At 40.1% G+C, this 27,547-nt stretch overlaps 1 protein-coding gene across 2 annotated transcripts in view; it reads right to left on the bottom strand.

Moving 5' to 3' along the window:
- Window positions 1–27,547, bottom strand: part of LOC144053563 (cGMP-inhibited 3',5'-cyclic phosphodiesterase 3A-like) — an 85,838-nt gene that overhangs the window by 5,550 nt on the left and 52,741 nt on the right. Inside the window, exons 3-10 of one of the 2 annotated variants that reach the window (XM_077568135.1) lie at window positions 15,796–16,056; window positions 11,554–11,711; window positions 5,255–5,328; window positions 3,523–3,671; window positions 3,272–3,409; window positions 2,166–2,277; window positions 1,863–1,976; window positions 1,016–1,215 (exon numbers count right to left, since the gene is read on the bottom strand). In XM_077568135.1, coding sequence (XP_077424261.1) covers window positions 1,016–1,215; window positions 1,863–1,976; window positions 2,166–2,277; window positions 3,272–3,409; window positions 3,523–3,671; window positions 5,255–5,328; window positions 11,554–11,711; window positions 15,796–16,056 — 1,206 coding nt within the window. Of the gene's footprint in view, window positions 1–1,015; window positions 1,216–1,862; window positions 1,977–2,165; window positions 2,278–3,271; window positions 3,410–3,522; window positions 3,675–5,254; window positions 5,329–11,553; window positions 11,712–15,795; window positions 16,057–27,547 lie in introns of both variants that reach the window. The other variant, XM_077568134.1, reaches the window with a different exon arrangement.

The following is a 27,547-nucleotide window of genomic DNA, read 5'->3' as shown; positions in this document are numbered from 1 at the left end:
TAGAGTCTTATTTTTGCGTTTCCATGTAAATGTTGTCAACACTTAAGGACAGCAAATTATTTTATGACAAAGAGTCAGCCAAAATTAGCCGCATATGATGGCAGCTGATTAGTAGCCTTTTCAGACCCGCATTTTTTCTGCTGGGCAAAATTTCTTGTTTTTTTTGTGTGTGCTAATTTTGACTCTTTGGAACATGGATTTTTTGGGAGGGGTGGTTATCTCATGTTTTTAGTTGTTATAGTGGACTCCAGGATAATATGGCTGTAACGTGTTGTAAACTTACCAATCTTATATGCGACGTTTTTAACACGAACATCATGCAAATCAACTTACGATTGTGATTGCTTACTTAAGATCCAATCATGAACCAAAAGTGTTGACATCATCCAAATTATGTGTTATATTGGTTTAGACACGCGAATATGTCATGTCCACTGGGACCATCTATTGATTCGAAGGGTTAAATAACAAAAAACATTTAGGCTTATATTCTGCCAGTTTAAAAAAAATAGTTAGTAGGTCAAGATATTTAGTATGAAAAATGGTAAAATGACAGCCATCAACTTAGTGCACTTAATTCACCCATTTGTACATTTAGATGCCTTATTTAAAACAAGTATACAATAGGGGTCACCAACATGGTGCCGGCGGGAACCGGGCATAGCCCCTAAGAACCACAAGTAGCTTACCAGTAATGGGACATTGTGATTTTCTAGGAATGTCATAGAAGTGATTATTTGAAAACGTAAACACTAGCACAGATTTATATAAGTACTGTATTGTATTTTGATATGCTTCATAAATATTATGAGACGTCATTAACATGATCATTATTTTCAGATAAATCAATATAACATCATCACATTATTAAGGGGTAATTTCAGCAAATCTGGATAAAATTGTTAACCCTGAATGATAATAATAATAATAATAATGCAGCAGATTTTTATTAATTCACCTTAAAGTAGTTAGCTATCATTAATCATAGTCCTTCTTGGTGCATTCTGAACTTTACCTGGGGGGCGCTGGTAGCCACGAGGAAGGCGTTGGTCCGCCCGGGGTGGTCGTAGTCGTGCATGGCAGCAGCCACGTAGAGAGCCATAAGCTCCAGAGCCGGTATGAGGCCAGACAAGCAGCCATAACCGTCCTCTGACACAGTATACGTCTTTGACACCAGGAAGCCCATATGACTGTGAGTTATTCCACTGTCGGAGTCTGGCCACGGGTGAAGCAGGCAAAGGGAGTGAGGTGAAGAACAGAGTGCCACAGTTTGCACAAACACACACACATTGTGCTTTGAGGGTACGTATTATTATTAAAAATACACATGCACACATAGAGAAACACATTTCTTGAACTCTCAAATCCACTCGCGAGTGGATCAAAGGGAAGGCTTTAGTAAGGCATACAAATGAGGGTATGAAAATATGGTTGTGAGGAAATTCTAATCTGCCTGCAATTTCATGCTGTTCAGGACTTCAAATAGTTTTGCTATGTGAATGGAAGTGCCCTAAGCCTGAATAAGATATGACAAACTTTGAATTGGGGGGGAGAAACACATACTCCTGAAGGTTTCTCTCAAAACCATTGAGATGTCTTGTAATTTGGCTCTGGGTAGAAAACAATTCTATAAAAATAAAAATGTATTTGTTAAGTTAAAAGCAAAACAAACATTTACAAGACAGTAAACAATTCTTCTTGTGCTAATATCAAATTAATCACAACATGATTAATGTGAAATTCAAAGCGCATCTCGGATTTGAACCCCCATTTATAGCCTGTACCTGAGCTGGGACAGGTTCCACGCTCTATAGAGCGTGATTCCAAAAGACAACGTGTTCGTTGCATACTGATGGGCACACCTGAGTCACTAGCAGAGCTGTGGTCAGCAATGAGACTGGGCAGACCCGGAACCGGTTGAGTGGTGAGGTACCAGACTGCATGGAGCACATCCGTGGCGTGCACCCTATTGTGATCTGAGTCAGGGAACAACAGTCAGTTTATCATTCTCCACCAGAGGGCAGTGTTGAGCTGCTTATCCTCATTCTAAAGCCACCCAATTAACTTCACAAACAATGCAATCTTCTTGTAGTGGATGATTTGGTATTTGGTCTTGGTAAAGATCCTGAATGTAACATAAGCAGACGGGATTTGTACAAGCTTACATGGTATGTTTCTGTAACCATTTTCAAGGGCATGGAAGTAGTTCATGAATTCTTGGATCGGTATCTTGAAGGTCTGAAACAAACCAGTGTCCTCAAAAAGCCTGTAAGAAACCTGAGGGGGAGAAAAAGAACATAATGGAACCGCCGTTTATCCAATTTTCGATGCTGCGTGTCCTCATCGGGTCACGAGTGAGCTACCTCAGTTGACTTTGGGTACACCCTGGGCTAGTCGCACAAAGACAACCAACCATTCGCACCTATGGACAATTGTAGGGTTTCAAATTAACATATAACACACACACCATTTTGGAATATTAGAGAAGACTGTTATGCAAACTCAATACAGGAGAGTCTGAGCAGAGATTCAATCCAAGTGCATCCAAACTGTGAGGCAGATGTGCAAACTACTACTCCACTGAGCTGCCCATATCACATCATCACCAGATGTAAAGTTGCACGCTGCATACTAAATCGCAAGTAAAACTTTTCCAAAGTCAAATCCAAGCACTTTCAATGTAATTCCAAGACTTTCTAGCATAAAACAGTTGTAGTATCTTTACTGTATGTGAATAATGATCATTATTATTCAATTGATCAAAACAACACAAAGTTCACATTATTTTTTATTATTATAAGGTTAAATGACGTGTAAAGTAGTAATCCATTTTACAAGGAAACTATTCTGTCAAATTACTCAAATTTATAGTTACAGGTTAAATTCACTTTCCAAATTCAAAATAAATTTCTGATTTTACAGCATTTGGAACCCAGATTATACTGAGTAGATGAATTATGAATGGACCTGTGGTTAGCACATCTGCCTCAGGCTTCCAATTTTGGCTCCAGATTTCTTGTCTTAAGTTTTTGCCTGTTCTCCCCTTTGAGTACTCCGGCTTCCTCCCACATCACCAAAACACACATTAGATGAAGTGATGACTATAAATTGGCCATACGTGTGAAGGCAAATGGTTGTTTATATGTGCCCTGTAACTGGGTTGCAACCAGCCCAAGACATACCCCACCTCTCCCCCAAAGCCAGCTGCGACAGTCTTCAGCACACCGGCAGCACACAAGATTCATGATAAACCATTTTCGGACTTGCTCACCTGACTGAGGATCCGACCACATTTGCCGTTAGTCTTCTCCATCAAGCTGAAGATGGGAAAGTTCCAATTGTTTAGCTGACTCATCATCGGCTCTAAATCGTCCATTAATAGCGGCTCTGGGGCCAGAATAGGTTTGTCCTGTACAAGTGACACATGATGAAAAGGGAGAGTTTGTTCATTACAGAAACGTCATGTTGTCTACTGATGTCCCTGAGGTGCATTTAAGGAGTCTTAATGGCTCCCAGTCGTACCTCAGGAGGTAATAACGGGTGGAGAATGACATTCTGGGAGGAGTTTTTTCCTTCCTCTGTGTCCTCTTCTGTGTGTGCTACATCACTGCTGTCACTGTGGTTGGCTTCGTGGGTGCTGTCATAGTCTGATGACACAACCACTTGATCCTCTGCTGTTAGAAGAGGCAAGACCAACACATCACAGCTGGGTTCTACAGGAAAACGTCTGTGTTCATATTTTTAGTGGTGGTTACATTTTTACATTATAATTTTTCTTTGGATCTTCCTCAAATTTTTGGGATGGAAAATATGAACTATACTGAAATATGAAATTCTAAGTCAAAAACCCTCCTCATAATATATATGTTCTATGAGCTACCACTACATTTTGAATACTATTGTGTTTGTGGAATATGAATAAATCAGCAAAATCCTTAGGCAATGTAATTTTATTTCCAGTCGACAGCAAGTGTCAAAATGGCCGGCCCAAGATGGATGAAAATGGGTGGATTTTGCTGCTTAATTCATACAGTATTCCACAAATTAACATTAATACACAAGTAACATTTATCAGAACACTGTGTTTAGACTAGCGAGGCCGCATAGAACAATTTAATTAAAAATATTTTTTTTTGACTTGTCCTGTTTAATTGCAGATAAATTGTAGCATAATCTATGGAGCATTTTCACATTTAGAACATTAGATATGCCTGTACTAAGAAATGCTGGGATTCATTTTGGACATGTTTTTTTTAAACCAAAATTTTAAAGCTCTGAAAATGTTCTTATAATATTGCCTTGTCTTTTACGACTTTCTTGTACGAGTGCATCTGACCAGAAAAGTTGTACAACAACCGTTACGATTCCAAAAATAGGGTTAGCTGTGTAACAGAGTTAAAAATGTACTTAATTTATAATTTTTCATTCTAATTATATTTTCTAATTTGAATGATCATTTCGTGGTTATTTTGTATATTTGTGAATTTCATCTCAGTGAAACCTTTTTATTTATCAGTGTGTTGTCAATTCCTGTGTAATCTGTGCCCTCTGCTTCCTCCACACTTTTTGTGTTTCCGTAGCCATTTCCTTTTTGGAATTGGAAATGGATTTTATCCCATCGAGTCATTGTTGACACAACGAGAGGCTTTAGCCACCAGCTAGCTTTCATGCTAATAGGATGCTTCGAGCTGGCGGGCAAACGTCAATCAGGCTGTGACTCACACCAGATGTTTTAGGACAACCTGCTAGTTTATACTGACAATGCTTTGGATCACAACATATTAGCTACAGTAGCCTGAATAACAAAATATTTAACATTTGTAAATTTAAATAACACAGACCTTTTCTGTAAATTGTGGTATCCATGGCAGACTCATAGCTAACTAGCTAGCTGCACACAATTGAAGAAATGTGCCAAGTAATCATGATGCAAACAAAGGCACTCCATTAATTTATATTGGTGGAAGAGTGGCTTATTGAGGATTCTTAAGTGTGTCACCGGACGCCATTTAAGCCATGCCCAAAAAAATAAGGAAAACTGGAATGGTGAAAAACTGTGTAAGGCTGTATCTCCACAGTTTAGTACAACATTGTTCTCTGAATTCACTGAAGGGTCTTAATTTGTTTATTTTTTTAAGGAAAATTGAGTAATTTCATTGAGAATGAAGAAAAGATACCAGGTTACCCCATGCTGAGATCTCAAGCACTGTTACATGCAAATTTGAAGTAAAAGTGTAACCGTTGTAGAGCATACCTGAGCGTGGTATCCTGTCTCCCTTGTCTATGGAGCCCTCTCCGTGGCTCAGTTTGATGTATGGTCTTCCACAACTGTAGACAAGAGGGATCGGATGTTGAACGAGTTTTTTGTCATATTGAAAAATATATAAATATTGTCGACACAGTGCTTGGAGGAACCAATTAAAAACCAACCCAAACTGAGCACATTCAGCTGAAATGCACTGGGGGGGGACAGACCAAGAATAGTACACATGTTTGCTTGTCGAAAACAAAGTGTACAAGCCTTTGCTGTCAGCAGCTGAGCTGAAGAATTGGGACAGATCCCATTCAATATATCATTCTTGGATGTCAAAACACTTGGAGGACGTTGACAGGAAGAAAAAAAAACTTAATAAGGGATCCCCTTTATGTATTTTTTTTCCTGTCAATGCTTGAACAAACAGTTTGTGCAGATGTTTCAACAGAAAAAAAAGATCAGTCAATGTAATGGATGACCACACAAATAAATTACAAACGACAGGCAGCATTCTCTGATCTCGGTGCTACTCGGAATGACATTAAGAATTACGAGTCCATTCTCGATACAGTACATCACTACACGGAGTCTCTCAATCAGCTCTCAAGTGTTTCCCTATTGTGGCCATTGTCAGGCTGTAGGTGTTTCCAATTAAAATACCTTTTCTGTGTTGGAGGAATTGCCAGTCTTTTGAGCATGGTGTCACCAAGAGCACAAAGGCATGCAGTGTGGCTTCCTATCTCCTCTGATAAATTGTTTGGTGAACTGTACCTCACCCACCCTAGACCAATGGTTCCAAGGGTCCAACAAAGACTTCTGTTGTGTCTGTGCGACCAGGTCGGACCGCTGCACGTAATGTCTAGCAGGTGTGGAATATAAAATAGTTTGATAGTTTGGCGGGCAAACAGCTAGTGCATTATTGTCAGCGGGGTCTGCGCTGGGCAGGAGTGCCTGCTTGACTTAAAAGGTTTGACTTTTAATAAAAGTTGAAAAACTGGCAGCCATGCTTCCTATTCTGCTAATGCAGCAGAATAAGCTCAGTGACTGACATTGAGCCCTGAGCGCAGAATGAAAATAAGAACGGTGGACGTGTACACATGCGGCCAGGTATCAGGTGACTTTGCTTTGATCACAAGAACATCCTGAGTCTGCACGGGCGCCTGTAAATACACAAGAGTGCAACTCAGCCTGTCATTAGATTTGTTGTGCCACGTATTGTACTTAGCATAACTTCCCCCAAATCTGCACTTTAGCAATTAATTCATACAACAATTACACCTGTATAGCATAAAGTAAAGCAAGTATGACAACGTTAACTATTATACACATAAACAGTATGTATATCTACTATATAAGAAACCCATTGGCAGTAAGGCAGGGAGGACGATACTCAAACGGGCACATTTTTAATCAGGAAATACATGTGCATATATGCGGCTGCAGGGCGGCACAGTGACCTAAAGGCGAGATTTTCTGCCTGACAGTCTGATGACAAGCATTCCTATGTGTAGCTAGCATGTTCCATCTTCCGGTACTGGGCCTTTTTCTCCCCAAAATTCCCAAAACATGCATGTTTGGTTCATTTATGTCTCAAAATTGTCGTGAATTTGAGGGTGAATGGTTGTTTTTCCTTGACATGTGCCTTGTGTTTGACTGGAAACCAGTTTAGGGTGTAGCTACCCCACCTCTCGCCCAAAGTCAGCTGCGATACGCTCCATCTTACCCAGGAGCTGACTAAGGACAACATGTATAGAGAAGGGTTGGATGCATGTATAGGCTTGGCATGTTTATGCACTGTGGTTAGCACCTTACAAGCAGAAGTTCTGAGTTTGAATCTCGGATTTCTTTGAGGGTTTTCTCTCGTGTTTTCTCAAGCTACTCTCATCCAAAGTCAGTAGTGATAGGCACCCAATGACGAGGGTTAGGGTTAGGGTTAGGATGAGTAGTACAGTGTAGAAAACAGATGCATGGATGAGTGTAAATTGTCTGCAAAATTATCTAAAGATTGCTGATTAAAATTGTATGGATGCACCAGTGTTAGTAAAGGGAATAATAATACTAATTTACCTCATTAAAATCACAGGTGCAACTCAGACAAATACCTTTTTTTTTCTTTTCTTTTTTTCTTTTTTTCAGGAGAGCTCAGTATTGTTTATTCGATTTGACATCATCATTGCTCTCCTTTTTTTAAAAAACAAATACATTTAAAAAAAATTTATAAAAATGTTTTTTTTTCTCTCTTTAAAAAAAAGGAAAGAAAAAAAAACTCAGACAAATACCAATTCCATTCACACCTATGAACTATTTAGAATTTTCAGTTAACATGCATGCTTTTGGAATATGGGAGGAAGCCTGTAGTAGCCGCAGCAAACTAGCACAATAACAAACAAACAAAAAAGTGACAGATATTCTTGTTGTTAAGGCAAAAAGTAAATCTAAAAATGGCATGCAAATACTATGCTCCTGAAGTTGAGAAGGTGTGAATGGCTGTTTGTCAGTTCAGGGTGTACCCTGCCCAAAGCTAGCTAGCATAAACTCCAGCACGCCTGCGACCCATGGTGAGGATAAGACACGCAGCAAGCCTTGTGCCCTTACATAAATGAGGATCCGCCGACATTTATGCATCATGACAGATGTGTTGTCTATGAAAAGCAAGCCCATAAAGTAGAAGACCGTTTCAAAGAATGATTTTCCTTCCATGTTGTTGAATTTAATGTTTTTGGAGCATTTCAGCAGGCCTTTGCTCCCTCTCCTCACTCAGTTGTAGATTTTATGTCTAACCAATCACAACACACTGACAAACTAGCTTTGGTCTGAGGCCCAATCAGACAACAGCCAAGCCACAATAAACACTACGGCCATTACTTCTGTTTCCAGTAATCCACTCTCTCTTTAAGCCAGATGACGTGAAGAAAATAACAGCACAGCGGCTGCACGCGGCTGAGCAATAAGGAAGGTATTCTATTTATTCAATTTATAACACATAATGGGGATATTGAGGGGGCAAGGAAAACAGGCCTAATGTCTAATTAAGATTGCAATGATATGATGATGAAGCAGAGAGAAGGAAATTTAAACAAATTTTTTCCCTACGTGCTCCTCTCAATGACTCAATAAATTATAGTTATGATTAGCGTACATCAAGCTTCAATGGTAGATGTTACCTCAAGGCACTCATCTCATTAACATTATGGAATTGAGTGGGGGAAAAAATTACGTTTTGATCCTAATCCAAGTTTAAATAACCTTGCTGTTTAAATTAAACGATGATAGCGCTCTCAGGCGGTAAAGTAAACCCAGAGCCACCTCGGTACACTTCAATTTTGTGTTTGTTTTCTGCAAATGTGCTGGTGATGGTGTATCAAATGTGTGTAATAATTGTGGGGTTCTGGTGACAGGGGAGAGGCCCTGCTGTTTGTTTATACTCACACCACCTTAAGTGGTCATAGCTGGAGCCAGTTGAGCTCAGCAGAGCCTATAGAGCAGTAAAAGTAGGCCCCTGTGTACAAGAGCTGCTCAGTGTGCTTACATTTACAGAATGTGCTCATGTAACGCACGGTCGTTGTGTAAATACACACCCCAAACAGGCTGCTGACAGACTTAACACCCGCATGTCTTAAGCTGGGTCCACACATACTGACAGACCAAAATCATCACAGATATCAGATGTCTCTCAAAGATTATCTTGCAGTGTGAGGTGTTGTAGGAGTGACGTTTCCTCCCTTATTCACTCGGACAACAATTCAGGGCCAACAAATCAATATCATTCTATGGTTCAATATTTACAATCGCGCAAATACTCATGTGTGAGGAAAGTCATTTTTCAAAACTTTTGTACCACCTTTACCTTATGTGGAAAATGTCGTCAGGTCAAGGAGAGATGAAAAGGTGCTTCCTTTACAACATAGGAAAGGACAGCATTGTTTAAAATGAATTTGACTCCCCTTTTCCTAACTGACGACATTGCGCAACGGGGACATAAGTCTCGAGTGTGACAATACTTTTTCCCAAGATAGACTATAAAAAGAACTCCTTTGATCCATGTGCGCTTGTCATATTTATATCAATCAGGTTGTGGCCAACAGGGACAATCACTTAACCGGCTAAATTTCTGTTCATGTGGAAATTCACTGCCCCCAGTAGTCTTTTTGAAATGTGAAGTTGGCATTTCATTTTTTTACTGTGGAAATAATGTGCTACAAAAATAACTATTAATGTCCAATATTAACATCGGAATTGTTAAATGCATGGTGTGGTGTGTTGGCCATAATATGCATAAGCAGTAAGCATACGCACAATATGTTTCCTGTTCATGTGTGGGGTCATGCATGCACCCTGCTTTAGGCAGACTACAAGAGATGTGACAGTAGATGTCAACTGAGTGCATTGACAGTGGAACCTCTTGAAGTCATCATAAAGCCGTTCCAGGACACTGGTCAACGCTGGTTGTTTACAGTACCGTTATTTGATTATTTTATATATGTGTGTGGCCAACTGTTTTCGATACAAATATTTACTGTAGTTATGACTTGACATCAGTGGTAGCATTATGTTAGACTTTTAAACAAATTCAGGTGACGTCCATTTTGAAGGAACGGAACACCAACATGAAACTGACGACCTCTTGCACATAATAAGTATAAGAAATTTAGAATGCAAAATGTGTAAAAAGATTTGTACATCCATTCATTTTCGTGGGTGAGCTGGAGCCAATCATGCAATCAGGGCAAAGTGGGAGGCATATGCCCTGGACAGGGTGCCAGTCAATCCCAGTCACTAGAAAATAGAAAACAAACTAACTTTGATAGCACTTGCTGAAGCTGCTCCTTGCTTTGAATTAAATTGCATTAAAAGCCAAAGAGAAAGCAAAAAAAAAAAAAAAAGACTACATTATTGGATGCTCTGAATGGAAGCCTTTAAGTGAGATATGCTAACATCCTATGTGTTATTACCCAGAACCGTAGTCAATCTAAACAATAAAAGTCATTTAAATCCAAAGAAAAAGTAAACATTTAGCAGTAATATTTTGCTTGCTGACTCTGTTTGATATCATAGATGACATCAGCTTGAACTCCAAAAAAATGAGTCAGATTTGGGAATTTTACGACCTACGACATTTAACTTTAGAGGTTCAATTGTAAACACACTGAATATGAAATTTTTTATCCAGTAAATATTTGGACAGAGTAAACTATTGTCTGAAATGACATGATGATGATGGTGGAGGCAAACCAACACAATTTCTCCCTCAAAGAAAGTACCAGAAGTAAAGTTCACAAAGGCTTGAACCAATTGCAAGTCAGAAACGTTAGGGAGTGACCTATGACTGCTGGAGTATTGCTTGCACAATGAAAGAAAAAACATTGTAAGCACCACAGTATGTCCTGTAGATCATATTTAAGCGCGCGCACACACACACACACACACACACACACACACACACACACACACACACACACACACACACACACACACACAGCTGGGATCTTTGGAAATTAATCTTGACTCTGCGGCACTTGGAAACTGATTCAAAACACGCTCAGCTGTCCAGAATTCATCCAAACATAATAGCATAGTCACCACAAACACGTTGTAAAGAACGCCATTTCTGCACTGATCACAATAAAGTATGCCGTAGAAGGAGAATTGTATTTATGGCCGTGACATGTAAGCAAATCGGCATACACAAGCAGGCCAGCTGTTTTGACTTGTTTTGCATTTATTTCTGAACAAAATGTAGTCAAGTAACATTTGAAGTGCATCCCAAACCACACATATCAACACCATCACATGAATGCATCTATACTTGCTTCCAAACCTTTTGCCTCTACAACCCATCATCACGCCACACTATACAAAACCACACATTATATACATGACAGTCGCTTGGGCCCATTCATGGACCAGGCTCTCGTGCTATCTTCAGCGCTAATGTGCTGAGAGTTTATGCGTGTCTTAGTTATTCAGGTTAATGCCTTTGCCTGTGGGCCTTCTTTCCATTCTGGCTCTGGTTGCACACGCATGCATCCCTTTTCTGTGAACTATTGTGCCATGACTGTGCAGTCATGCTGATGCATTCGGTAAAACTGCAGCCACACCGCTGGGAATAACCCTAATAACATTGGCATAATATGTCATAACGTGCAAGCCATTATAAGGGGTTTTGCTTTGTAGATTAGTTGTGTGGTAAAGTATGATCTAATGAAGCATGTGATTGTGGAAATAGAGCGAGCAAAAATGGCTCCGTGTGACTAAAATTTGGCCTCTCCGGATATGTGAGACGCGTAACGGTCGACTACCTGCACATGAGTGTTTCGTGGTAGGGTTTGATGCTGGCGCTGCGGTCCCTCCGCACTGGCCCTGGCTCGATTGTGGGCAAGCCTGTGGCGGAGGTGGTGGTGGTCCACGTGGAGGAGATCCTCCTCAGAAGACCCGGGTGGAGACTCCGCCTCAGACGCTGCACACAGAGCGGGACATAAATGCACAAAAATGTCATCAAGGCAACAAAGCTAACAAGAGTCACTACTCATGTTTGTGTTTGTTTTAAAGCACTCCCAATGGGAACTCAACCCAGAAATTATCTTTAAAATAATAATGTTCTATGTGCCCCCACTAGTTTAAAGGCGGCATTCTGAATAATATTACGTTTGTGGAATGTGAATTAAGCAGCAAAATCTAACTGTTTTCGTTCGTCACAGGGTGCAGCCAGGCCATTTTGTCACTGAAACATGACATCAAAGCGCCTAATGCTGCATTTGAGAACGGTGGGACGTCAGATATATGCCACTTGGATTGTCCCACTTTCAACCTCAAAATGCTCGAGGCGAATGTAAATAATAAAGATGGCTGATTCCGATAAATTGTTTGTTTTGGTTAAAGTGACAGTTCGTTATATCATAAAATGCAGTCGAAGCACATGGCTTTCGAAGCACATACACTATGGTGGCTCAGAGAGGCCACACTACGCAAGTCTACCACCAATTCTTAATTTACGTGAGCAAACGAGCATCTTGGCGAGTGACGGCGACCGAGTGAGCCAGATTTAGCAGAAGCAGCTAACAAGAGCGGCTAGCAGGAGTTAGTCCGAGACATATGCTGGAGTGGCTAACGAGCGGCTAGCACGAGAAGCTAGTAAAATTTTTTTTTTTAAAAGCTAGTAAAAGCTTGCAAGAGCAAAAAGGTGACAAGCGACGGGAGCACGAATAACAGGACTCAGCGACGACCACCTGCAGGCCCTAACTGATAAGCGGCGGTCGACCCATAGGGTCCAACACTAGCTGCAAACACCACCAGGGCTAACTACGTTCGCAAAATTCTCCTTTGGGCATCCGTAGCAGGAAGATGGCAGCGAAACCTTTTGTAAGGTGAGGCTGCTATGGTGACTTCCCACCTTCCTTGAATGCAGCACAAGGGCTCACAACTTTGAGTCATTTTCAGTTGAGAGCAAATGACAAAATGGCCGCCCCCAGAGATGGATAAAAACAGCTGGATTTTGCTGCCTAATTCATATTCCAAACAGGCAATATTAATCAGAATGACGTGTTTAGATTATTGGGGCTGCAAAGAATATATAGTAGAATAGTAAAGAGGATTTTTGGGTTGACTTCCCCTTTTTGCTGTCTCCGATCAAAAAGATCATCTAGCAACCTTTTTACACTGTATCAAGATTTAACACACAGATGGTGTTTTTCTTTAACATAATTGGGAGCATTCAATCTTGTTTTGTCTTTTCCAAACGTCATGTCAACATTACCATGCTATCTGCTTCTCACACAAACCGTGCGAGTCTCTTTGGTCCCCTCTGCTCCTTCCCTGGGAATCCCAGTCCTGTTTGCCCGTGTGTGATGCTTCCATCTGCTCCATGCCATGCAGCAGCTTGGCAAAGAGGCACTAAACATGGCAACGTCTCTCCCTCGCTCACTCAGTCTTCTGCATGATGACCCAATAAATATTGGCTCCCAATTTTGAATGAGCCCATTCAAAGTAAGGTGTCTCACAAAAACACACTTTCCTTCACACATGCTGCTGCTATTGCTCAACTTCACTCTCATTAGCATATTATGTATATATCACAACCCGTACACATCCCTCTACACTATTTAAGCAACACAACATATCAGACACAATGTTTAACCCTGGAGAACCCAAGAACCCATTTCTTCTTTGGAAAATTATGAATTATACATTAAATGACTGCTATAAGTTCACAGAACACCAAAATATATGTTCTTCAATTTTAACCCTTTTTTTTGAACTAGCTCAGAGTTGCTAATTTATCAAAATATATATATATAAAACATACTCCTAGGCATTCTGCAACATGATATGAAATAGATTAACAAAAAAAACACAATTTTACCATCTGATGGTTTGCTGAGAAGATGGTTTTGTTTGGATTGATTTCCAGCTCAACAAAACAGCATGTTGCCAGCCATCTTGTCACCACCACTCTGGCTCATGTAAGTGCAATATTCATCCACTAGATGGCCCCGTGCAGGGGTCAGAAGTGGCACTCTGGACTTTTGAAGTTAAATTTGTAATTTGAGTAGCAGAATTTATAGGGGCCAAATTTGACCCCGTGGGTTCTCCAGGGTTAAGAAATGTCGGAGGTTGGTATTAAACTAACATGTTTACTATTGCGTGTTTGTACAGTAGTACTACTGTACATACTGTGCATATGTTTATTTTCACCATTTATCTCAAGCTAATCACAGGTAATGTCAACAAGGTACACTCAAACCATTTAATGACATCTAGCGAAGTGTCCTTGGTTTACAACATGTCAAGTTTACCAGCACTGCACAAGAAAGCTTGCTAACATATTTACCTGTTTTTCAATTGATGACTTCTAAAATTATGGCGTTTGTCATGCAATAATTTACTGTAATTAGGACTTTACTATGGCGTTAGCTTAGGTTAATGACATACCATTGGTGCATTCCGACTTGTGTAAAAATGCGAGTTACATCACCACTTTATGAATAAAATTTGGTCATAAACCGAGGATCTTTAACTTGAATTTAAACAGGCTTTGAACACCCTTACTTTAGATATTAAGACACAAAGCTGACAGGCCTGCAGCTTATGCGGTATCAGTCAATTCAGTCAAGGGAGACATTCTCTCATGTGACCCTGGTCTTAAAAATTGGCGTATCTTGATTTTCATGCAAGTACAAACCTCCTTTGGTGACTGAAAGGAGACAAAACTTTAGACCAGCTGAAAGCATGTCTAAGTTACAGTGCAAGCGGTGTAACACAATTTTGGTGGAATTGATCGAGGAGCGGGCAGACAGATTCTGAGCTCCGTGGACGTGTATGGTGGATGTCATCGTATTTCATCCTTTAACATAACAACAGCGAGCATCGAAGCTTCAGAATCTTTGTAGAAATCAATGCATTATTATTAATTTACCATCTCTGATATATTTTTCAAATTAATGAAGGTCTTCTTACAGTTCCTTATAAATGTACTTTGCGTGCATCAATCTCCTGCAAGGCCATGTAGACTGTGCACCTCTCCTGCATTTAATTTAAAGGGAATGAGAGGAGCCACTTGCATTGGCTGAGAAGCAAGTCGATTGTGTTCACACCCACAACAGTGAAATTACACGTTTCTAACTGTGCATGCCTACGAAAATACCAAAAGTAAAATACAGTAGAGAAAAATGGATGAATGGATGGAGACGGACGCTATGTTTGAAAAAGAAATGTCAAAGCAGAATGTCTGTTTGTTTTTCATTGCTGTAAATAAAGTTTGTTTGTTTTTTCCCCATTGCTGAGTAACTTCCCTCCTGCAATTCTCCTCTTACACAGACAGATCTGGACATTATAATTCTGGGGAGTCTTAATAAGTGCAGACGAAGTGGTCACTTGTACATGTCTCGACAATGTGATCGGTCAAAAACACACTAAAGCATACCAACAAAACCGTGTTGGACATCCAACATTTTAGCACATACTCGTGTGTCTTTTTGACAGACGCATTCGCCACCATGTTGTCCCTCTTTCTTCTGCTACACACACACACACACACACACACGCACACACGCACGCACACACACGCACACACACACACACACACACACACACACACGCACACACACACGCACACACACACACACACACGCACACACACACACACACACACACACACGCACACACACACACACACACACACATATATCAGACTTCTGCACATCTGTCATGTTGACACAGCTGTGGCTATGAAAGGGAGAAGCGAGCTCCAAGCAGTAGACGTGCTCTATTTTTCTTCACTCAACCCTATGAAAACACACTCCTTCATTTGATGCTAAAATGTCTGAGAGGCAGCAGCAGCCATTAGCGGGAAGACAGGCTCAAAGATTAACATGTGTGTAGAACGATTTGTGCTCTTTAAATCATTTGGGCTGTAATACAGTGGACCGCAGTTCCATCTAAGGGTAATTTCACATACTTCGCAAAGACAACTGTACATTTCAATGTTTGGGCCCAACACTCTTATCGTGATTTGAACCATATGTTGCCTCGGTGAGTTTCCTTACCTTATGGATGGACGTCTTCTCACCCTTCTCGGGTCCCTCTTCGGAGTCGGAGCAGACGTAGGCGTCTGAAGGGTTAAGCAGGGGTGCGGGGCGTGGCCGGTGCAAAGGCTGGAAGGTGAGCTGGGTGGTGAGCAGGCTGCTGACAGCCCGTAGTGAGGTGCAGGTGTTGGAAGGCAGAGAGGGGTCAGCCAGCAGGTCTGTGATCAGTCCGTGCGCTTCTCCCATCACCGCGATGTCCACCATGACACTGGTGCCTGATGACTGCAATGGCGAAATCAACAATGCAAGTCAAAAGCTGCTTACATTGTCTGAGCAGTCACAATTTTCCAAATGTATCCAAGCACGCCTTTCTGGCAGTGGTGAGATACACTGATATATTTTACAACCCTTTTTTTTTCATTTAATATTTGTCCCATAGAATTGTGTTTACTCCCCAACAGCTTATTCTCTTCATTTCATAGCTGTTATGTGTCGGGATGTTACTTACCCCTTTTTTTCAAACCAATACCAGTACCAAAATGCAATTTTTTGAGTCGTCACCAATACCAAGTACCGATATCACAAGTACATTTGATACATAAAATTTCCAAAAATGACATAATTTTAAAGCAAGACCTCTATAGCCCATGTAGCATTTTTTCTTTAAGTTGCATGAAATAACTTTCTATTATCTTTTTCTGCTTTTATATTAGGCACGGTGGCTGACTGGTTAGCTTATCCGCCTCCCAGTGCAGAGGACGTGAGATTGAGTCCGGGCTTCCTGGGTAGAGTTTGCATGTTCTCCCCGTGCTTGCGTGGGTTTTCTCCGGGTACTCCGTTTTCCTCCCACATTCCAAAGACATGCATGGCAGGTTAATTGAACACTCCAAATTGTCCATAGGTGTGATTGTGAGTGTGGATGGTTGTTCGTCTTTGTATGCCCTGCGATTGGCTGGCAACCAGTTCAGGGTGTACCCCGCCTACTGCCCGAAGCCAGTTGGGATTGGCTCCAGCGCCCCCCGCGATCCTTATGAGGACTAAGCGGTGAAGAAAATGGATGGATCTTCTATACTCTTACAGAAATTGCATCTATATTTAGTTCCCGATCGTAAAACAGCCACAGCTGCCAACGCAAGTACCCATTTATTGAAATAAGGCTGAGTATCAGCCCTATACAAATATCTGGTATTGGTACACGGCCATCCCGTATTATACATAAAGTATATGTGGATGTTGGATTTTTAAATTATTTTAGTCAAATAGCTTTTATTAGCATTATTTATTTCTTATAACTATGTGACTGACACAAATAGCTGTAGCAATCAGCACACAATTCTTTCTTTTTTTAATTCAATACATTAAATATATTTAAAAATCTTAAGCCCCACAATGGGTGACGGAGAAGGAGAAATTTACTTTTTTTCGATCATACTGTACTTAAAAATCTATTTTCAGGGTGGACTTTCCAGAAATGCAAGACAGTGTGACTGTGAAGTATCGATGTTAAACGATGGATTAAGTCGGATAAGTCCCCACTAAATACCCCAATCCCTGTCATTGTGCAGTTATGCTTGAACAGAAAGAGCTGTTCCCAAAATTGTTGTCTTAATTGTCTTCAATTTGAGTCAATTATAGCCCCAGTAACCCCCTAGCCAACATTGTTTGACTTAAATTTATTTCCACTTGAGTCATGATGCAACTGCTACCCTTTTCTCCTCCATTATGTTATGATTGTATTATTGAGTGTATTGAACTTGTTGACCAAAATATGTCAGCCACAATGTGCTCTCGTTTAGTGTTTTTTTTGTTTTGTTTTTCAGTGTCTTGTCCTCTCCAGTTTAGATTTTGTATTCTGAGTTCTCACATAGATTTGACACTATGATATATAATATTTAATTTTATAGGCCACATAAAGACAATTGGAATTTCATTGAGGGTGATGTTCAATCATCCATCAATCATCGAGCGGAATTGTCATTCCTCCAAAATCATCACATTCCCCCCGCATTCTCTTGGACCCTCCGCATCCTGGTCACCACCTCTTCCAGCCCCTTCCCTCAGGTAGGTGCAATTAAACCATGATAACTAAAACCAGCAGATATTTCAATAGGTGGTCAAACAATTGCAAAAAATAACACCCACAAGTACAGATTGACCAATACTGCTTTGTGAAAAAATATGAACTTTACCAATTTGTGACATAGGAGATTTTGACCCAATGCCAGCGAATTGCGCATAAAACAAGCATATGTGACTAATAATTATTAATTCTAGTCCTTATATGGCTTTTGTAGATCAGAAAAGGTGACGGAAAATATGGTGACGCACAGGCATTACTTAACAGTAGTCTCTTAACAGTAGTCTGGGTCGACATGCTTGTAGATTTTAGACCAAACAAAATCCGGCTGGAGCATGTTCAGCACAGCTGTGCAGCGATACTAAATGAACGGGCTAATTAGCAAGGTCCAAGTAAAACACAACAAGGCTTTATTCCTCCCGAGGTAGCTGGTAACTTTCACGTCTTCCTGAGCGTCTGCCGGTTGGTGAATAGATCCACCAGACTCACCACTTCTCGTTTTGCGCACACAATGTTATCAGATTTTTCTCACCCCCAATGTCACATTCCCTTTTAAACCAGCTGCTAGACAGCCATTAAAAAAAAAAGGGTATGTTTATGCTGGCTTTAATATCCTGGGGCTGGCTTGAACACAACACGTGTGTGAGTGCTCTCCATTCAGCCCCAACATGTGGGAACATTTCACATGTTATTTTCCTTCCTCATATCTGAGAGGTCGCCGTACATACGAATGTAGTGTGCAGTTGTTGCCACTTTCGACTCACCCGGTACAAAAAGCTATGTGTTTGTCCATGCGGTTATTCTTTCTCCAAAACTTATTTACATCACCTCTTTACCTTTTAGTGCACTCTATTGCATGCCGTCCACACTAAATGTAAACAAATGTCTCTTGGGCTATTTAGAAGTTGATTTTAGAGTTTCCGAAGGGGAACATGACTGCTGCACAACATCTGGTTGGAAAAAAGAAAACAATGACCCCTAGTGGGTCTCATATCTTCACACACTCTTGCACGCACAGACCATCTGGATCATCTGCACATAAATACAGCGGAACCTTCCCATTAAGTGGTGCAATGAAATGAGATGTGTGCCTCAAAATTCAAACAAAACTGAAATTACACAAATTCCATTCTCATACAAAATGTCCACTAATTTTGCAAGCTTCAGACTATTTAAAGTATAACGGTTTGATTGAAGTATTATAAAATATTGTGTAAGTATACTGTTCCAAATGAGGATTGTGTGGCCTTGGTGGTGGCATGTACTCTACCAAGTGTCTCTTTAGTTACATAGCTTTGATGAACTCTCAAACTGGACCTCAGTGCCTATAAAATTGGTGCTGTTCAATTTTTATTGCAGCACAATGCCACACACAGTGCCATGGAAGTTAACATATTGAAGATTTTCTTATCTTTGAGACACTGTGTAGACAAATGTTAACATACTGTAAATAATAATATATTATATGTATAATATACACGCAACATCACAATAGTCCTGGCTTGTAAAACATATGAGCATAACTGTGTCTCCATTGGGACTAAAAATTAGGACGGGCAAATACCGATACAAGGTATCAATCAACAGCAAGCTTGATATCAGTATCAGCCACTCTCTTGTGGTCATTTTACGATCAGGAACCAGATATGAGAACAATAGAAAACTGCCATTGATTTCATGCAATTTTAAGAAAAAAAATATTGGGATATACAGTATGGGTGTTTCTTTTAAATTATCTGTCATTATTATTTTAGAGAATTCTATGTACTTGTGTTATCGGTGACTACCCCGGAGTTGAGTACTCGTACTGGTATCGGTCTGAGAAAAAGTGGTATCGAACGGCCCTACTAAAAATTAATCACGTTAGCCTTTGAGTTAAAATCAAACTTGATTGATTTTTTTTTAATTTAATGTTAAAGGAATTAATCTGTTTCTTTGGTACTTCAGGTTCAAATGTTCATGGCTCAGTTTCACCCGCTGCATGGTTAGTATTCTCCAAAAATATTATACATAAAAAATAATTAAATACTAATAAACTATACAAACACAGCATAATAGTTAGCATGTAGCTGAAGGTTTAAACATATTGTCTTTACTTTTCTCAGGCTGCTAGCCTGCTGCACACGCCTCTTCAAAAAATGTGAGTGCCTTTAAAAATAAAGGAAAACATTTTGAAACTGGTATCATGAGGTTTCATCTTGTTCTTACTTTTCCTGGATATATAGCCATTAGTGGACCAGAAAATAGTATACAATTTCCAAACTGTACAAATATGATCGTTTAGAATCAAAAGGAGTCATTCACAAGCTACATACACATTCACTCAATCAAGGTTGGTGGCAGAAGGCCAGTCCCTCATGCCATTAAGAACAATATAAAGTCTGATGCATTTTAAATGAGTTTTGCAAAAGTAGAATAAAACATTTTTGTTTTAACTGCTGGGCAAACATTTGTGTTAAATTACCGGCAGCAACTTTGACTGATGTTAGCCCCCAAAAACTCGCAATAATCCTACTAACCTGGTGGCCTGTGCCAGCATTCTGTCTCTGCAAAATGATGAATGCACAAGGGTGATATTTGGTTTTGGTGACATTTAAACCACGAACAAGTATCAATAAACACCTTTTTTTATGATCATCTAACAGCCAAGTCAAACACGAGGCGACGCGTGAACATTCTGTTGTGACACAGATGAGCGATGGCGGCTTGTGCGATGAAACATTTTGCACTGGCCGTGTGAAGTCGCTGTGGAAGAGCGCGTCAGGAGGCGTGCGGTGGACCGACGCCCGGACGAGGGCCCGTCCGCGCACACGAGGGCTCGTCAAAACAAATCAGCAGTCACTTCTGAAGCCATGTTTGCGTGCACTCACAAGCATTTGCTCACTTGTGTCTGCAAATTTACAACTTGTGCACACAAATCAAATCACCACAAGTCAACAATGGCGAAAATTACTTGTTGAAGGTCCCGTGCCATGTCGGCTATTCTTTATATTGGGTTTGTAAGAAAATTTGGGCAAGAATGCCCAGAGTGCCTCTTTTTTAAGCTATTGTAGCTTTATAAAATAATATATAAAATAAGCTTTTCTCTGATTGGATTGCTGTTCTTCTTAATTTGAATAAGGAAAAAGCTTTGCTTTGATTGATAGTACACTATACATATATTCATTGTGTAAATAAACACTAATGGGAAAAAACTAGAAAAAATCCCGCGGAAATTTTGAATGGGACTGCTGACTCTTGTAAATGAGCTGAACAGTTTAACATTTAAACGACTGGAATCGGTCAAGAAATGTGGAAGTTAACCATAATCAACATCAACTAAAAGTATCTCACTGTCCCTGAAAATGTATTTAAAAAAATGTAAATGAGCTGAACAGTTTAAAATTTAAATGACTGGAATCGGTCAAGAAATGTGGAAGTTAACCATAATCAGTAGTTTATAGTTCACAGTAGGTCTAAGGTAAAACTGACTCACAATTTCGTTTTGGCTTATTACTCCCTTTCGTCTCATTACATGGAGGAATGCATGTACTATAGGTTTTAAGTCTGGAGGGAGATTTAATAAACTAGTCTAAAACTCCTTTGTTGTTTTGGATCAATCATCTATCTGACTTCATTATTTGGTGCGTGTGTTGAATCGTGTTTTTAGTAATCAACTCATGTGTGACAATTTTGCACGAAATGAAAAAAAAAAGAAGATCATCTTTGCGTCTGATTATGTTTAATAATGCTTATTAATGGAACACACAAAAAAGAGGTCATATATATTTGCTATTTCTGATCTGGTCCTCATTGTGCACTTTGAACCTCTTGGCTCCGTCATCTAAACAGGCCATCCACGGAGTCTGCAGTAAACGGACAGGGTTGTGTGGGATTGTTGAAATTGTGCAATAGTGAGAAAATAATGTGTCCCAGGAGGGAAGTAAACGCTGGGACAAATGGCCTCAGAGGCCTGCTGGAAAGAAAGTTGAGTGTTTGATCTTCCAAGTAAACACATTTAAATCCTATAAGAAACTATTAGTCGTCACAAGGGCTAAGCTACGCACGCTACATGAATTTGTGCCCTCACTTATAGCTTTATAGAAACATGGGACTACATTGAGCAAGAAAATGTCCAGTCAAAAAATACCAATGAAAAAACGCTCACGTTTTCTGTTTTCTTCTCCCTGACGATTAAGGCCAGGGCACATCCATATAATGGCCCAGAATGGATTAGCTGAAGAGTTCACCACTTAGAATAACAAAGCAGTGATATAGTGTGAATCATAGCAGAGGACTAGCACAAAGCCCCCTCCGGATTCTCCTCGTTCCCTGCCAGGCTCGTCGAGCCAAAACTACACCCAGCACTCAGCTTCCAACTTCCCAAACAACCCCCAAGCCCAACTCCCTTTACGAGCTCTTTAGAAGCGAGCAAATTGCTCAAACTCTGCTGAACCGGTTTGTGCCGCTGCGGCCCGGCCACAACATCTTGTTATTGCATGTTTTATTCAAGCAAATGGCATGTAAGGGGATGTGGGGCAATCAAAATCAAATCAATATCATATCAAGGAAGTAAAAGTTATTCCAAGAGAGGCGTGCTGTTCATGTGGCAAATTGTAGTATGTTTGGGCACTTCTACTTTGTTCTTATTTGAAATAAGCACGGTTTATTGCAATATTTCGAACACTGAAATGGAATGGAATGGAATGAATTGGAATTGCACCACAGCTGCATTTAAGGGTCACTCCTGGTATGCTTTGCTATGCTGTCTATTATGTGAATTTGGCACGAATAATCATAATGCAGTCTATTCAACACACAGCCCTAGATACATGAAAAATATCCATTTTTAATGATGAAATTATTGATGATTATTAGATTTAAAAAATATTGTAAAGCAAATCACAGAATTAAAATGAAACATATTTAATGTCGTTCCCCCCCAAGTCTCCACATGCAGTGGGAGGCACTGCCTCACTTTCTTATTCAACAGGTCAAACATTTTCACAAACCAGCAAAATGACAAAGTGACACAGCACTTAAAATCACACAGGAATAAGTCAATTACTATGACAGAATTTTGTTTAGTAGATCAAAATACTATAACAGATTTGGTTCATCATCATCGGTTGAAACCTTCCACGAGCTGTCTTGCCTCAATATCTTCTGGATTTTTTAAAACTATTGTGAAATGTGTTCAAATCGATTAGCAGCAAATAATCAACAGAGCTCACTTCAATCAGGTGAGTCGTCAAGCCCATTTTTGAAAAGAGAATGGAGTGGTTTTTAATCAACTCGGCAAATTCTTGAACTCAAACAGACTTTTTGATCATTTCCAGTCAGGTTTCCGACCTCATCACAGTACAGAAACAGCTCTGGTTAAAGTACTAAATGATAAAAGATTGAACACTGAAGCAGGGAAGGAATCGGTTCTCGTCTTACTGGACCTCAGTGCATCATTTGACACGATTGATCACAATATACTGTTGAACAGGCTGGAAACTTGGGTGGGGTTAAATGGAACAGTCCTAAAATGGTCAGATCAGATCCTACTTAAAGGAAAGGAGTTTGTGACCATTGGAATTTTTGAATCTGATCGAATGGCCATGTGAGGTCCCTCAAGGGTCAAGTAGTTGGACCCCTGTTGTTCAGTCTGTATATGTTACCTTTGGGTCAAGTGCTTTAGAACGCCATTGTTGACTATCATAGTTATGCAGATAGCACACACCCCTTTATCAATGTCCCCAAATGACAGGAGTTTAATTAATGTATTGTGTCACTCTCTAGAGCAAATTAACAACGGGATGTACCAAAATGTCCTTCTTTTGAACGAAAACAAAACAGAGGTAATTCTTTTCGGCAATAAAGGAAAGAGGATTGCTATTAGAAAACATTGTGGCTACGTCCGTATGACCTCCCTTCCTTAACTCCTCATTCACTACAGAGCCCCGCACTATATAGTGGCCTGATATAAAGTGCCCTCATTCTGTTTGACGATTCAAACAGCCAGCTGACTACTTTCTCCTCGTTGCATATCACGTGACCACCGTACCTGTCATTACCACTGATCTGTATTCTGGCCCGATAGGCCAAGACTTTTGAAGCCGCCATATTACTACTCCCAATAAACGTTTCTCAGCATACAACCCTTACATTCCTATACATTTACAGAATCAAAATTGGAGAACATTTGATACAGTACTTACACTCACACTAAAAATGGATTGGTAAAAATACAAAAATAAAATAAATACCAATTTAGTAGGTTAAGCTCATATTGGCTTGATTAAACAATAGATTGGTCAGACATTGGCCATTCCGGGTAGTTACTGGCCAATTTTATTGGTTAGCCAAACAACCAACGAAATTGGTTGCAATAGAAATTAAGTCTAGATAGATCACTTGGAAATATATTTATTGCATCAATTGGCTACATTCTAAATGTATTTATTATTATAAGTTATTATAATATATAAATAATATAGTGTTTAAAAATGGAATTGTGTGTCTAGATAGATCACTAGGTATGACCAGCTCAGTGGCCTAGTGGTAGAGTGAGACTGGAAGGTTGTGGGTTCAATTTCTGGCCGGGTCATACCAAAGATGGGATCCATTTGCCTCCCTGCTTGACACTCAGCATTATGGGTTAGAATTGGGGGGTTTGATCACCAAATGATTCCTGAGCGCGGTCCCCACTGCTGCTCACCACTCCCTCAGGGGATGGGTCAATTGCGGAGAATGAATTTTGCCCCATTTATGTGGGTGTGACAATCAGTGGTAGCCTACTTTTGTCAGTCTCTAACTCAGATTAACCAATATCCTGGTCAGAATGACCAATTTGTATCGGTTGGCCCAATCACCAATATATATTGGTTGAAAACATCTACCAATCTACAGTGGTTGTTTTAACCAAATTTATACTTTTTTTGGTAAATTTGACCAATCTGTTTTTAGGGTGTAGTAGAAAAAGCAGGATTTAAGATGTTTTAAATTTGTTAAACATAAACAAGAGGACATCACAACTTGCTATTAAATCATAATACCTGTAATTCATTTTGCTGTACATATTAACTAAAATGAATATTTTTTTTCTGTAGCATATATTTTATGCATCGCTTTGATTATTGCTCTTGCGCTGTCGCTCGTGCCATGTTTGTTTTTTTCATACTCGCAATGCATTGTGATCTACACCAACATCGATGAATATCGATGTTCACTACTTTTCAGAGTGCATTGTTGGTAGTTTTGAGTGTCCTACATTTTCGATCCCTGCACATTCGCTCACCCCCTACAAAATGGCGTGACCACTCAGCAGGGCACTAGATATGGAGTAGAGTGCACATTCGGACCCAGCCCTTGAGTCACTGTCATTAGAAACCAAAGACCAAGTTCGTAATATCGGGGTGCTAATAGACTCAGACCTGACTTTAAGCAATCATATCAAATCAGTCACTAAAACAGCCTTTTACCAGCTGAAAAACATCTCCAGACTGAAGGACTGCATGCTCCAAGCAGGCCAAGAGAAGCTTATCCATGCTTTTATCTCCAGCAGACTTGATTACTGTAACGGTCTGTTGACTGGACTCTCTCAAAAGAACATCAGACAATTGCAGCTCATTCAGAACGCTGCAGCTCGGTTTCTGACCGAACCAAGGAGATCAGAACATATCACTCCAGTCCTTAAGGCTTTACACTGGCTCCCAGTCAGCTGTAGAATAGATTTCAAAATTCTGCTACTGGTCTATAAATCACTGAATGGTTTGGGTCCTGAATATATTCAAGAAATGCTGATTGAATACAAACCCAGCAGGGCTCTGAGATCTGCAGACTTGGGTCAACTAGTGGAACCCAGTGTTTGAAGTAAACATTGTGAAGCTGCATTTAGCTGTTATGTTGCACACAAAATGAATAAAGATGCCAGCAGAAGTGAAGTCCGCCCCGAGTGTAAATGCTTTTAAATCCAGGTGACATTTTTTTGCTTTTTTCCCCTATACCTTTAATTAAATTATTTTAAACATTTTTAGATAGTTTTTTTTTCTTATAACGATTTTAGAAAATTTCTTTACTCTAAATGTTTTTACAGTTTGCTGTCTAATGTTTTAACATGGTCAATCTATGTTCTTTAAGTACATTTTGTAAGCTAGTTTTGTTTTCTCTGCTTTGCTCTTAATGTTGTTAACGGCTGTGTTTGTTGATGCTTATATGTTGTCTTTCCTTGTGTAAAGTACATTGAGTTGCTTTGTGTATGAAATATGCTATACAAATAAACTTGCCTTGCCTTACCCTGACCGCACCTCCCTGGGACTGCGGCTATTATAAGGACTGAATTGGCTGACAATGAAGTGGGCATGTCATAATCTAAGCGTCTAAGCGTCAAGTATTGGAAATGTTACGAGATCCAACAAATAAGGTATTTCATTTTTGCTTTTTCGTAGAGAAAAACATGAAGTGGGTTAGGGTGTTTTCATTGTCTGCGGTCTCTTACAATTTAGACCTTTTTCCATATGTACAATAACTTCAATGTCAACTCCATAGCTACAAGATCCACGAGAGCGTTGGCTCACAAGGCACAATAAAAATGCGGTTTGGAAAATAAGTCTGCTTATGTGCAGCATGCTGGCGAATACGACGTGTGCAAACCAATCAAGGCAGCGTAAAAGCAGCTCAAGAGGAGGTTGGTTGTGTGATGCAGGCTTGCGACGAGGTGTCGCGGCTGAACCAAGCAGCCTACGAGGGATGAAAGCAGAGCCAGGGAAAAAGAGCCTGCAGATGGAAACGCTTGCCAACAAAAGTGGCAACTTCTTACGTCTTGTCGCTCAACGGACGCTTGAAGGAATCCCACTGATGGACACAAGCTTTGCAAAATGATCAATCTCTAAAGAGGACGCATCAATCCAAAAAGGGGGAGGTCAGACTGCCGCGCTGATGCGAACTACCACAGGAAATTAGACACACATTGATTGATTACAAGTCATAGCAGAGTTATGATCGCACGTCATTAAAAAATAATTAATGTCCCCGTCCCACAACAACTTTGCAGGATTTATTAGTGCTATCTAATCTCACACTGTCATCACCACCTCTATTCATTCTTTGAGTCTGTCCTGCCGATAGTGGGGCGACACATTCACGCACACACACGCGCAAAACAGTGCTGTGCCAACATTCAAGGGCATTGTTTGTTCTCCATGTCGTCCACAGTGGTGCCCTGTGGCTCAGTGGCAGCTCGATACATCGATGATGTCCAAACATTCAGCTCCCAAACATGGAGAAGGTAATGTCAAAGAGGTGTGTGTGTTTGTCCTCCAAAAGCTTGTGTCTAGCTGCAGTTCACTGGCCTTTAATGTCCCCAACAAGACCAAATCACTTCAAGCCAGTACAACACAAGAAAGGAGATCTACAGGGCGTCACATATGCTTCCAGATGAAGAAGGTTTACGTTTTCTCAGAGTAATGTAACTCTTCTATGCTACTGACCAAGGCAGAATGTTAGAGAAAAGTGTAAATGATTTAAAGCAACACTAAGGAGCTTTCAGTTTACGTTTATTTTGCGCCGCCCTATGGACAAATTTGGTAACGTTATGCCTGAAGGAAGACCACGTTTCTCATGAGGACAAGCACATTGCGTAATTTTTTAGCTCACAACATTCAAACTTCCATCGTTGTAATTTAATAATTTGTGAATGGGTAAAGTGGGACGTGACATATGCCGTAAAGC

This window comes from Vanacampus margaritifer, chromosome 6 (genome assembly GCF_051991255.1).
Source record: "Vanacampus margaritifer isolate UIUO_Vmar chromosome 6, RoL_Vmar_1.0, whole genome shotgun sequence".
Lineage (NCBI taxonomy): Eukaryota > Metazoa > Chordata > Actinopteri > Syngnathiformes > Syngnathidae > Vanacampus > Vanacampus margaritifer.
This window is presented reverse-complemented; position numbering and strand designations above follow the sequence as displayed.